Consider the following 14,361-nt stretch of genomic DNA (forward strand, 5'->3'; position numbering starts at 1 on the left):
CCAAGACTTGGCGACAGTCATCCTGCTGCTCTGGAGTCAGGGTGGGGGAGAGGACCACACCATCCACTGACCCATCTTGCTCCTTGACTGCCAGGAGGTCAGGGAGAGGATCACTATCCTCCTCCCCTCCCGCATCTGTAGCCATGAGCATAGTCACTTCAGTCCTCTCAAAGTGGGGTTTGAGGCGGTTCACATGTAGCACTCTCAGGGGCTGCCTGGGAGTCTTCAGGTTAACCAAATAGGTAACCTCGCTCTTGCGCTCCACCACCTCATATGGCCCAGACCACTTGTCACAGAGCGCACAAGGCTCCACTGGCGCCATCACCCACACTTTCTGACCAGGTTGGAACTCAACCAGAGAAGTGTTCTGGTCATACCACCTCTTCATTTCCTCCTGGCTAGCCTCCAGGTTCTCTTGAGCGAGCTTCCTGAAGAGCTTGGTCTGGTTGCGAATGGCCAGCACATAGCTGAACACATCCTGAGGGGTTTTCCCACGGGATTTCTCCCACCCCTCCTTCACCAGAGTAAGAGGTCCTCCGACAGGGTGGCCATACAGCAACTCAAAGGGACTGAACCCTAAGGATTTCTGAGGCACCTCCCTGTAGGCAAACAACAGGCATGGCAACAAGACATCCCATTTCCGCCTCATGGGCTCTTCCAGGCCCATAATCATGCCCTTCAATGTGCGGTTGAATCTCTCAACCAAACCATTTCCTTGAGGGTGGTAAGGAGTGGTGAATTTGTATGTCACCCCACACTCACTCCACAGGGACTTCATATACTTAGAAATGAAGTTTGTCCCTCTGTCTGAGACGACCTCCCTGGGAGTTCCCACCCGGGAAAAGATCCCCATCAGGGCACGGCCCACCACTGGGGCGGTGACTGTCCGGAGCGGGATGGCTTCCGGGTACCGAGTGGCATGGTCCACCAAGACCAGGATAAACCTGTTGCCTAGGGCTGTCTTGGGACCCAGGGGCCCCACTATGTCAATGCCCACCCGCTCAAAAGGGGTGCTCACCACGGGAAAGGGTTGGAGGGGGGCCACACGCTTCCCTCCGCTCTTGCCACTGGCCTGACAAGTCTGGCAAGATTTACAAAAGGCAGAGACGTGCGTCTTCATCTGGGGTCAGTAGAAATGGGTGACAAGCCTGTGATAGGTCTTGTCTTGCCCCAGATGTCCTGCGAGAGGCACGTCATGAGCCAGACCCAGTAGGAAGTTCCTGAAGCGCTCCGGTACTACCAGCACACGAGCTGCACCGGGCTCAGCGAACTTAGGCTCACTATAAAGTAAGTCATCCTCCCAGTAGATCAAATGCTCCTTGGACCCCTGGTCTGCAGCCTGCTGCCGCACACCCATGAGAGAAGGGCACTCCTTCTGAGCCTGGCAGAATTCCTCCCTGGAGGGACCACCCTCTTGCTGCCACTGGGACAGCTCAGGCAATTCCCCTAGTTCGGCCACCTGCTCCCCTGTAGGTTCCAGGGCATCCCCTTCCGGGTCTGCTTCCTCCTGGACCGTGGGAACAGTGGGGTCCGGTTTCCTGCGCCCTCTACCCCTTCCTCTCTTGGCAGGTTCCTGGGCCATTGTTCCAGGCTCCAGTTCTGCTAGACCGCCCTCTCTGGCTGTCATTGCACGGGTGGACACACAGATCCACGCAGGCAAACCCAACATCTCCAAGTGAGTCCGGTGCTCCACCTCCTTCCATGGGGAGCTCTCCAGGTCATTACCTAATAGACAATCTACAGGCAAGGCATCACTTACAACAATTTCCAAAATACCGGAGACTCCTCCCCATTCAAATGGAACCTTTGCCAACTTGCAGTAGCGCACTGAACTGTCAGATGACACCACAGGCCGGAGTACCTTGGGAACAATTTGCTCTTCAGTCACCCACCGACACCTGACAGATGTCACGCTGGCCCCTGTGTCTCTCAGAGCCTCCACCTCCTGTCCATTGATTGTCACCTTCTGCCCGTACTTCTTAGTGTTTTGGGGCAGCAAGTTTTCCGGGGCCATCTCTTGGTCTCCTAGAGAGACAAGGGTCATCAATGCTAACCCCTTCTCCCCACTAGAAATCAAATCCCCTCCCAAAGCTACACTGGCTAACGCCGGGGCTGGAGCTGGAGCACCCGTGGGTGCTGATTTCTTCTTTGGACAGCTTGGAGCAATGTGCCCCACCTCCCTACATGAATAGCAAGTAAGGGTCTTTTTGTCCTGCGGGCCCTTATGGGGCCAGGACTTCTTAGGCTTGGGGGGTTGAGACACCTTCTCCTTTGGGGCCCTTTAGAAGACTCCTTTTGATTACCCATGTCCCCCCCACTTTTCTGCTGGGGACGCTGTCCACCTTTGGCTGGGGTACTTACCACCCCCTTGTGGACCCTGGTGCTAGTCCACCGGTCCGCCTCTTTAGCAAGCTCACTGGGATCAGTTAACTTGCTATCCAACAGATGCTGGCGCAGCTCTGGGACACATAAACTACTTAAGTGCTCCCTACTAATCAAGTGACACAACCCCACATAATCAGTAACTTTGCTGCCCTTCATCCAACCTTCCAGTGCACGCGTGTACATACTCTCACACTCCACCCAAGTGCTTGAATCAAGCTTCTTGAAGTTCCTAAACTTCTGGCGGTACTGTTCAGCAGTGAGCCCATACCTGAGGCACAAAGCCTCCTTCATGGCGGAGTAGGATAAAGCATCCTCTGCTTCTAAGGGTGCCAAAACATCCCTCCCAGAGGCCTCAAAATGCTTCCACAATCCTGCTCCCCAATTCTTCTCAGGCACTTAATTCATCTTTAAGGCAAGTTCATACGCTCTGAAGCACGCATAAATATCCTCACCCCTCTGATAATTCTGTACCAGATCCTTTGGTATGTATACTTTACCCGCCTGTACTGGTTGTGCGCTGCCACCATTAGAACTGGACACCCCCTCTTTAAATTTGAGGGCCAATTCCTTCATGCTCAACTCATGCGCCAATTGGAGTTTCCTCTCCTCCAAAGCGAAAGCGGTTCTTCTATCCTCCGCCTCTGCTTGTGCTCTGAGCTTAAAAAGCTCAATCTCATGGGCCCTAGCGCTCTCATTCTCCTCTATTTCCTCTGCGGAAATAACCCTACCGGAGTGGTTGCTGCTGGGCCTAGGCGCTTGCCTCGTCACTGACAATTCACTGGACACAAACGCATTCTCCTGTGTGCCTCCCTCTCCAGTAGTAACTTCTGGAACACCATGTTTGGCCTCCCACCAGGCCCTCAGAGCTGTCCGTAGCTCTTCCTTGTTTGCGCCGCCCCTTACTGGGCATTCAAGCTGTTTGCAGACTTTTCTCAGTTGCTCCTTGTTATAGGTTAACAACTCCTGGATTTCAAATTCCACTTCCACTTCTCCATTCACGCTTGGCGCTTTCCGAGACATGATGCTTCCTGACCTATTCAACTAAAAAAGGTTTCACCAAAAAGAAAAAATCTTGCGCAACCTGTTCTGCTAAACTAGACTAGTGATGTACAAGAAATCACTGCAGGTCAAGTGCAATTATTAGTTCAAAATCCCACCGCTGTCCAACAATGTTAGAACCGGGGGTCTCCAGTTGACAGAGGCAAGTACCTTAGACCAAGTAGGGACCCTTGCTTCTAGTCAGGGTGAAGGAATGACCCTCTGAGATAACCCCTGCTCACCCTCTAGGTAGCATGGCGCGAGCAGTCTAGGCTAAACAGAGGCAATGTGGATAACATTTGCACTTAACACAACAATAATCCCCAATCCACCACAAACTGAGACCACACAGGTAAGTATATATAAAATATAACTTTATCTAGTTTCAGCAAGGTAAATCAAGCAGTTGCACGATAAACACTTCATTAGAAAAATGTTGCACTTAATTCTTAATGGCTGCGCTTATTAGGAAGTTCTTATAAAAAGCAAATAGTCTCTAGTCTCTTTAACCAGTAGTTAAAAATATGGCCACTGATTCATAATCACAGCGCTCTCCAAACGAGCAGGGTAAACAATGCTAGCGTTAAAAATAAGCCACCACAACGAGCCCCTGGCGTCAGGGACTCTAAGCGCTTCCTGCGCGTCTCACCCGGATGCTGGGGGAAGGGGGACTCCTTTCCCTGTGCTCAGTGTTGTTTTGGGCCCCCAGGCGCACCTCGCGGGTGAACGCTCACTAGCGCTCCAGCCCGGCCGGTCTCAGGACGCTCTCCGCCCGCTCTTGGTCCGTCAGAGAGCAGCGGGGAGCAGAGACGGCAGGCCGGGGGCTGGAGCACTCTGCAAGATCCCTCGGCGAGGTCTGGTTTTCTTCTTCCTGTCAGCTTCAGGGCCAGAGGTGTCAGTTGGCCGGCAGGAGGGAGCTAGCATGGGGGAGGCAGGCAGGCACAGCCCAGCACTTATCAGGCCTTTCTTCCTCCCACCTCCCGGGCAGCAGATGTGCCCTTTCATCCCCGGGCTGGCTCCGACCCTCTCCTCCGGGGGCTCTGCAGCCCCCCTGTCACACCCAGGCATTCCACAAACCCAGGCACACAGATATTTATTTATTTATTTATTATTTATTTTACGATTTATAAAGCGCCTGGTGACCCGGAGGCATCCCCGCGCTGTGAAATTATTGGAGACCGGAGGGAAAGGAGAGGGGTACTATTTGGGGAAAAGGAAAGTTTTCAGTCTTTTACGGAATAGGGGGTAACAGGATTCCAGACGCAGGCTGCGGGGGAGTGAGTTCCATCCTGAGGACGCTTTTACCGAAAAGCGTCGACCACCGGTGCGTACCTTCCTGAATCTAGGGACAGTGGCCAAGCGTTCGTTGTCCGAGCGCAGGAATCTGGGGGCTTTGTAAGGGGTGACCATATCTTTCAGGACAGCAGGGCCAGCACCGTTGATGAGTTTATGGGCAGTGCATAGAGCCTTGAATTCGACCCTCTGGCGCACAGGAAGCCAGAGTAAGGCCTTGAGGGCAGGTCTGGCCGAGGCTCTGGGGGGGGAGGCACATAATGAGCCGCGCCGCCGCATTTTGGGTGCATTGGAGTTTAGCCAGGGTGGATTCAGGGGCCCCGAGGTAAACGGCATTGCTATAATCAAGCCGGGCAAGAATAAGACCTTGAACCAGTAGTTTCCTTGATAAGGGAGGAAGAAGTGGAAGGATCTTGCGGATGGATCGCATGAGCCCAAAACAGATTCCTGCTGTTTTGGCTGCCTGGGTCTTCATGGTCAACTCAGGTTCCAGCCAGACTCCCAGTGTCTTGATTTCCCTTTTCGGGGTTGGCACCTCACCGAAAGCGTCTGGCCAGACTGAAAGGGGGATGGTTGTCCATTTCTTGCCCATGAGCATGATTTCAGTTTTCGCTCCGTTGAGCTTCAGAGAGGACTCGCTCATCCAGTTGTGAATGTCCTGGAGGCAATTCAATAGGTTATCTGGGTGGTTGTCAAGGTGAGATAGTGAGACGACCAATTGCGTGTCGTCCGCATAGCTCACTATTTTTATCCCGTAAGGGGCAACAACATCCTCAAGGGGGGCCATGTAAACATTAAACAGGCTGGGACTAAGCGAAGACCCCTGGGGGACTCCGCTTAAGAGTGGAAGAGGGGCAGAGTGTTAGTTGCCGTCCCAAACCTGAAATGAGCGGCCTGATAGAAATGAGTCTATCCAAGCGAGCGCAGTACCCGCGATTCCTGCCCCGGCCAGCCGATGGAGAAGGACACGGTGGTCTACCGTATCAAAGGCTGCACTGAGGTCCAGGAGGATCACCGCCACTGACCCTCCTGAATCCAGAATGCACCTTGCCTCCTCGATGACAGTGAGGAGTGCGGTGTCCGTGCCATGGCCGGGGCGGAATCCAGTTTGGGTCCGACGCAGGAGATTGTTGACTTCGAGGTACTGGGAGAGTTGCACATTAACCAATTTCTCAGCCATCTTGCTAATGCATGGGAGAAGCGAGATCGGTCTGTAGTTGGCCATGTCCGCGGGGTCCAGTTGAGGTTTTTTGAGAAGAGCCTTGACAACAGCGCTCTTCCAGTTCGAAGGAACAGAGCCTTGCGAAAGAGAGATGTTAATTAGTTCCATGATAGTGGGAGCTATGCTAGGGGACACAGTTTTTAAAAATCTCACAGGGGCCGGGTCAAGAGGAGAGCCACTTTTCATCTTGGCCAGTGTTGAAACTACTTCGTCCAGAGATATTGCTCTAAATGTGGACAGCTGGGGATGTAGGCTGTTACCCATGGGAATAGTGGCCACCTCTTTGTCCATGTGATTGGATGGACTAGGAGGTGGAAGGGAGGCTAGTATCCGGGCAATTTTGGCATCGAAGTAGGATGCCAGTTCGTTACTTCTGTCCGGTGGGGGTGGGTGCGGAGAAGATGGCCCTGGTATTTTTTAGCAGTTCTTTGACGATAAGGTAAGATTCTCTAGCCGAGTTGGTAGAGTTTTGTATTCTGGCATCATAATAGGCGGCCTTAGTAAGCTTCAAGGTGGATTTATAAATTCTCACCGACCTGCGGTAGGCGTCCTTACTGGCATGGAGCCATTCCTTTCTCCACAATCTCTCTGCTCTTTTGCACTCTTTGCGGAGAGATCTGAGTTCAGGGCTGTACCAAGGGGCAGAGCCAATGTTCCCTTTTTTCTCCTCACGAGTTTTTATAGGGAGGATGGAGTCGAGGGCGGTGGAAATCCACTCCCTGAACTGTTTGTCGGCAGTGGCCGGGTCATCCGGAAGCCTAGGGGTTGTTGAGTTTAGGGCTCTGGTCCAGTCCTCGCTGAGAGTCTGGCCCATGCCCTGTCCCTGGTATAGGTAGCTGGTTTTTGGGGTTTCCTGAATGACCCTAGTAAGTGGATAGTGACCAAGAAATGGTCCGTCCACGTGAGGGGGAGGGACTCTTTGGTTTGTAGGGAAAGGAAGTTAGTGAACACTGGGTCTAGCAAATGTCCCTTATTGTGTGTGGCTCCGGAGTTGATAAGGAGGCCATAGGCCGCCAGGTCATTGATCAAGTTGGATGCCCCTGTGTCTAGAGGGTCGTCGAAGTGAATGTTTAAGTCTCCCAGAATAGAGAAATTGAAAGTGAGATGGGCCACGGATGATATGGATTCAAGGAGAGCAGCCGCAAAAGGGCCAGAATGGCCAGGGGGACGATATACCAATAGACCAGACAGAGTACTTGTGGGGGCTAGCTGGATGGTAAAAAAGCAGCTTTCGGAGTCCAGGATTTGGGCATCGCTAGATCTACAAGATAAGTGATCCCGGAAGATGATAGCTAATCCGCCTCCTCTGCCGATGGGTCGTGGTTGAGACTGGATAAGAAAGCCCGGGGGTAGGGCCATGACTACATCCGAGTCAGAGTGGTCGGTGATCCACGTTTCTGTAAGGAACAGTATATCCAGGTTGTGGTCTACTATGAGATGATTAATGAGCATGGCATGCATGGGTAGAGACCTGCAGTTTAATGTGGCTAGTTTAAGGCCCGGGGGGGTACTGGAGGTTTGGGAAGTTGTAACTGGACTGGGTTACAGATAATGCAGCTAGTAAAGGGTCCGTCACGATCGTGTACATAGTTGCAAGTGCTGTCATTCGCGGGTCTGAGACTAAGAAGGTCTCGACGGGAGTAGCTTACCCTTGTGAGAGCTGGATCCGGCATAGGTTCTGGCCCTAAGCCCGGTCGAGCGCGGAAGGGCGCAGACGGGCTTGCCTTAGGCGCGCCTTCGGCGCGCAGACGGCGCGCCCGCTGCGCTCGTCCGCTGCGCTTGCGTAGAAGGCACATTTAAGGAAAGAAACGGTGGGCGTGGCCTTGCGCTCGCTGCGATGGCGGCCCTGAAAACTTGCCCACGGAGCAGCGCTTGATCCGCTGGTAGTGGGAAGCCTGGGAGGATGCTAGAACCAGAGGAGTGCTCTGGGTAAGGTGTGATTTTAAAAGGTTCCAAACACAGAAGTGTGATTTTAAAAGCTTCCAAACACAGAAGAATACAGTTTTAAAAAACAAGTGCAACAAAGCCTCCGGCTTCCGCCTCAGAGGTCACCAATACAACTGAATGCGCTTTCAATCAGCGCTATTCATAGGTTGCCGAGGTGGGCGTGGCCTAACGGTGGGCGTGGCCTCGCACTCGCTGCGATGGCAGCCCTGAAAACTTGCCCACGGAGCAGCGCTTGATCCGCTGGTAGTGGGAAGCCTGGGAGGATGCTAGAACCAGAGGAGTGCTCTGGGTAAGGTGTGATTTTAAAAGGTTCCAAACACAGAAGTGTGATTTTAAAAGCTTCCAAACACAGAAGAATACAGTTTTAAAAACAAGTGCAACAAAGCCTCCGGCTTCCGCCTCAGAGGTGACCAATACAACTCCAAAGGTTTAGACAAGAGAACAGCCACTTTCTAAAAGTGCTATTCTCCATTACAGGATTTAAAAACACCCTTCACTAAAAGATGTGTCATTAAATTCTGAGTTCAGGGATATCTTTCACTTATGTCCCATCTTGTTCCTATGGGAAGATAGGCTGGTATCACATGGGCCCAGCCTCCTCCATGTTACTCTATGGAGCAAGATAGCCTTACAGCAGTGAGCACATAAAAATGGCTGCAGCCCACTACCAGAGCATGTGACCTGCACCAGTACATGCTCTACCTTATCCATACACTGCACCCTGCCCAGGGGGGTACCTTGAACCTTCCATAGGGGTGACTGATGTGCACAGACAGGGAAGGGTTAGGCCCAGCCAGTGGAGACACTGGCCAGGGGGACAGGCAGTCTCTGACTGCACACAGGCCCTGCGTTGGCCGGCCTGAGTCACCATTTTAAAGCTACTCATGTGGGTGGCGCAATCTGCGCTGCAGGCCCACTAGTAGCATCTGTCATCACCAGCCCTGGCACACACAGTGCACTTTACTAGGGACTCCATGGTGATACAAATATGCCAATCAGGTATATTCAATTAATATGACAATTTACAGAGGGAGCACTTACACTCTGACACTGATCAGCAGTGGCAGAGTGTCCAAAGCATCTAAATCAGCAAAAACGAAATCCAGCACAGCATCAAAACACATGAGTCAGAGGCAAAAAGATGGGGGAAGAACCACGCCAAAAGGTGTCAGGTCTAACAACATGGTATTATATTTTTCAGATTTCCTGCCCTGCTGAATGCAGCTCTAGCCATGAATCTACATTCTCATTACGTAGCCAATCCTCTGTTGGCTTACTTATAACCCACATTACATCATCTATCCCACAGTACAATCAAGCAAAACCCAATACATTCAAGTATATAAAGCACCCTCCTGTATCTTATGCAGTACTCATCTTATGCACAGCACTCTCCGGCCACACACTCCAGTTAAGAGTGCACATACCAGCCTCGTTTGCTGCAAAGTGGCTTAGTGGTCAAGAAAAGAAACAATGGACCACATTGGCCAGTTCTTGAAAATAAAAATAAGATCTAGTGGAACTGGGAATGTTCAGTGTTTGGAGAATTAATACCAAATCTTTAGAAAAATCTCAGGTTAATTATTTAGAAAGTTAACATGAGGGAACAAACGGCATTCTACCTAGTTCATATTTGTATGTGTGCGAAAGCAAAAGAATCCTCCTTTAAAGACACCAGTTTCAAGGTGTAATTTCATTAACTACTGTTCTCCATATTAAGGGGTTGGTGTTGCGTATGCATGCAGTTGTGGGTTTCCTCTTGAGGTGGCCCTTAAAAGGAGTCCCTAAAAAGGTCCTGGAACAACTGAGGGAAAGATTGGTATCGAGTGGATGCACGTTTTTTCCTGCAGGTGAATTTGTTTCTGTGACCTGGCATCCAAATCTGTGTACAATACAAGTTTGTATGTGTTGTCTCAGTAGGATGATTTACAGACAGGGTGCAGATCTTCTTATTCTCTTCCTAACCAGAGTCAGCTGCCAAAGCGTAGTCCATCACTTGGGGTCTCATCAGACCCAAAAATCTACAGAAATGTTACTGCCTTTCCTATGCGATGGTTAAGTGACTGCTGGTGGCTGAGATGGTGTGGGCTAGTGCTAACTCCTGCCTGATTTTTCTTTAGCTGAGCCCGGAGCTCAAATATTTTAAAAAGTAGCCTACTCTGACAGTTAGACAGGGGTATTTACTGTGCTATGTAGATCAGTCATGGTCAGGGCCACTGGAATTATGCGGCAGGGGAGGGTCAAATTATGCGGAAAAGCAGAGTAAATTGTGGAGGCAATAAAAGGCAAATTATGCGGCACTATGCAGCACATTTTGTGATATCATTTTTTCATTATTTTGTCATTTTTAATCTTTTTAACACAGTCTGGGCATTAGTTGTGCCTCAATAGCAACAGTTCAAACCCAAGTATAGCAATAAGTTACCGAAAGGTGACAAGTCAACCTTTGCAAAGGGCCTTCTGCTCTGCAGCAACACGTGTCGCTTTATTTATTTTTTCTAACTTTTGAACGGTATAAGCTAGAAACTATTTTTTGGTTAAAATCTGTATAGGGATGATTGTGGATTATGTGGCAAATCTACAATTATGCAAAAAATCTCAACACAATCGCATAGTTCAGTCGCCCTGGTATACACTTTTCAGTGTAGTTTTGCTCAGTATTTTAAACCTAGCTCCATCCCATGTCCGCACTTCCTAGACTTAACCAGATGAACCCATCTCTATTGTACTCAAGGCTCGAGTCGGGGTACCACGCGGGTGGACGGCGTCCCCCCACTTATTTTACCGGTAGCTTGATAACTGGAGCAAATGAAGCCACACATTCACTCTTTGGCCTCTCTGGGGCGAGATCGGAGCTCATTCAGAACGCTGCTCACGTGCCGGCTTCTCTGATGCAATTGCATCTAAGGGGTGAGCGAGGGGAGGCAATGAGTCTGATGGTGCAAGCCACCTTTCGTGACGTCACCTTCCTGTCATGACATCAGCGTCCCCCCACTTCTTTTTTTAGGACTTGTGCCCTGATTGTACTCCATAAAGAAAATGTACTCATTTAGCCTAATGCAGTAAATATTTAGGGGAGTGTGCTCTCTTTTTCAACGGGCTAATTAAAGACTGTGGGAAAAACATTTCTAAGTCTGATGAATGTAGTCACTGGTAGTCAAGATGTTATGCGAAACATATCAATGAGACGATTCTGAAATACATAATGGTCAAGTGGCTTACAAAAGGACATAGCTGACAAACATAAAACAGAAACTAAGTAGACCATTGTTTTCATTTTTCTTTCCTTAAAAAAGAAGAAGGCTTTCTATGAAGAAGCATGATGGGAGGAGGAGCCAGTGGAAGAAGTGATGAATCACTTTTCCAGTAACGCGTGGGATAATTCAGTTGTTGCAGAAGTGACGTAGACTGGGTAATCATTTAGCCATACTAACTGCAGCTTGTATACAATACGATACTTCACATATACCAAACTGACTATAAAGAAGCCCATAAATACCTTAGAGTTATAATCTTATGCACACACTACTCATTGCACACTTGTAATACATTTCCTCTGTGCCGTCTACAAAACACATTCCTCCATCGTGTACATCGTAAACGCGGCATCTACTACTGTAAAGGTGCCTCCCTTCTCCTATGCACCCCATTAATTGCACGTCATCGGATAACGAATATACTCAAGTTTTAATGATAGCACGCTGTTTCAAGCATTACACATGACTGCCTCGTGCAGCACCATTCTGTCTAGCACCCCTCACACCATCCAACGTAAACAGCCTCCTGTTCAACACTGGTTTGCCTCAAAGAAAAGCAATTTATTTCAGTTAGCTTTATTTCGACAGTACATGGCATAAAAGCATTTTTACATAATTATAGTCAACATATTAAACATTCTAAAAGATGTAAAACATGCCACAAAGTACATGTAATTCTTAGCTGTATGAGAGCTAATGATCGCAGCACACAAATACGTTAGATTCAAAATAATGCACAATCCATTTTCCAATGTCCACAGGTAAAGATCAAGAGTAGTAATAGTGAGAAATTACAATTGAATAAAATAGAGCTAAAATGTGAGTTGGATAAAAATGGAGAATTACATTTTAGGTTTTCACTGGGCACACGTGTCTCTGAACAGAAACGGTATATAGTATGCAACGTATGTGTCTTGGCGAGGGGTCGCTACACTGCTCCCAACCGGTTTCCGGGCGGTTCGGTAGATATAGGTAGCCTTACCTTTCAGCTGGAGGTCAGCTGTCTTCGTTATCACTTCTTCTGTCATCCTGCCGGGATCTGAGGGTCCCTGCGTCTCCCTGGGCGCACAGGAGACTGCTGTCAATGCTGATATTACTATCTATCGCAGCACAATTACACCACTCCCAAGCTTTCAGAGAGCACCGCAAGATTGCATCAGGCTGCCTGCCGCAAAGCACGGCGCGCTGTCGTAAAAGGCCGCTAGGGAAGACAAAAGCACGACAGAAGTGACAGCGCGTTAGGAGCTCGGTGATGTTACTGAGAGCGCTGCGGCCATCTTGACAGTGCACCCGAGTAATACTGAGCAGCGGGCGAAATGGCTAAAACTGCAGCTGTCTAGATAGATAAAATGCTGTATCCCTTAAAATATGCATACGTTGTCTCCTTGACTTCTGAAGCACGGTTAATTGAACTTGTGCGTTTCCAAGATTGCATATCTGACTCGGCACGAACAGATCGGTTTTCCTTGGGCACACGTGTTTGTCTCTGAAATGAAAAGTTACATGAATTAGTAAGACATGGTGTAATAAGAGCCGAGGATTCTTATTGAAAAGTATCTGTAATGTTTAATCCAAAGAAGTATTCACCCACATCTTAAAGCGTCCCGTCCTCTCGGAATTCTATGTCAGGACGGAGGCGAGGATTATGCAGTCCTTTCTTCTCTTTATTATAATCAGCACTTCAAAGAAAACCAATCAAAACGTTTTTCTTGAACCACAACTCCCATGAGCACATGGGAAAACAGTGTCCATAACAACCAACAGCCAATGATGGAGCCGTCCACCGTATAACTAGCCATGACGTCCTCTTCTATTCCTCTTTCTTCTCTGCTCGTCAGATAAGTCACACCTTTTATCTTCCTGACGTTTGGTTGTCTTGTGTAGATAAATTGTTTTGCTTGTGCAATAGCGCTTGCTTTGTGGTGATTTGCTTTCAGATCCTCGGCAGTCGACGTGCGTCAGGCGCTGCTTGCGCCGTCTCTGCCGTTCCCCTCATCGCGGGCTCTGTGGAGAGCGCCTTCGCTTCCCCTTAGCTCCGTAGGGCGCCGCTGTTCGGGTTAAGGCTGCGACTGCGGCGCTTGCCCCTCGGATCGGTGCGCTGAGGCAGGTTATCACCTGACTCACCAACCCTCGCCCGACACCGGGCCGGTGTAGTTACGCGCCCTCGTGCGCGACGCCCTCTAGTGGCGGTTGTCAGTCACCGCACCCTTATTTGACAGCGGTACTGTCTGAGCACCGGCGAGGGGGCTACCTTCTGTAATTAGTCAAAGGTGTTTAGTGCTCTCACCCTCACACAATGCAGACTGTTGATCAGTCGGCTCCCCTCACCCAGGGGACGGAAGAACCTGGCTGCCCCCATCCACTGCCGCCGGCGGTTGGCCGCGCGTTGTCACAGGCGCTGGTTTCGGTGCTGGCTCCTTTGCGGGAGAGTGTGGAGGCCCTCACTCAAAGTATCCCCGGGGTGTTCAGTGGCGCAGTTCCTGCGAACCGCGGAGCCAAAGACGCGCAGGGGGGGGGGGGGGAAAAGTCGGCGAAGCGTCACGCGGGGCACTTGGAAGAGTTCGACCGCCTGAGGGAATCCTTCCATAAAAAAGTGCGCGAACGCTTAAAAATGTACCCTGCCGGGAGGGCTTCTACCCCGGAGAGGATGGCGACGAGGTCGCCCCGAATTCAGACCTTGATGATGGTTTCCCCTTGGAGGGAGAGGGTGTAACCGAGGAAATTGTATGCGTTCTTCGCCAAATTTATGAAAGACCCCAGGAAGGGTATTGATCGCTCCTGGCGCAGCTGCCAGGATAAGCTCCTGGACGCCGTAGGCCCCGTCACCCAGATCATCCAGTTGGCCGAGAGGGCCAAGGAGTCGGGGTCTCCAATGTCCACGGAGGTCGTGGCAGGTTGGGCTCAGCGGGCCCTATGCTTCCTGGGGAACGCAAATTGTGCGTTGGCGGCAGGGCGGAGGAGATCCCTCCTCATTAAGATAGATCAGAAACTAGGAGATCTGGCCACGTCGGAGGCGGGCCCTGTTGCACAAGGCAGGCTTTTTGGGGAGCCTTTTATTAGGCAACTAAACAAGTTTGTGACAACTTTCTCTGCATTCGACAGAGCACAAACGTCCATAAAGAAAATTTTTCCTGGACGGGTTTTTGCAGGGGCCGGACGAGGACGGGGTCGCTCCTCCGGCCGCCAGCCCCAGCATGGCCCTAACAACAAGGCCCAGCG

At 50.4% G+C, this 14,361-nt stretch overlaps 1 protein-coding gene across 1 annotated transcript in view; it reads right to left on the reverse strand.

Annotated features, from left to right (window-relative positions):
• The window catches only part of NARS1 (asparaginyl-tRNA synthetase 1), a 190,007-nt gene extending 177,675 nt beyond the window's left edge, over positions 1-12,332 (reverse strand). The window contains exon 1 of the mRNA XM_078674861.1: positions 12,125-12,332. Coding sequence (XP_078530987.1) covers positions 12,125-12,170 — 46 coding nt within the window. The 5' untranslated portion in view covers positions 12,171-12,332. The remainder of the gene's footprint in view (positions 1-12,124) is intronic.
• Positions 12,333-14,361: the final 2,029 nt, after the last annotated feature.

Source organism: Lissotriton helveticus, chromosome 2_1 (assembly GCF_964261635.1).
Source record: "Lissotriton helveticus chromosome 2_1, aLisHel1.1, whole genome shotgun sequence".
Classification (NCBI taxonomy): Eukaryota; Metazoa; Chordata; class Amphibia; order Caudata; family Salamandridae; genus Lissotriton; species Lissotriton helveticus.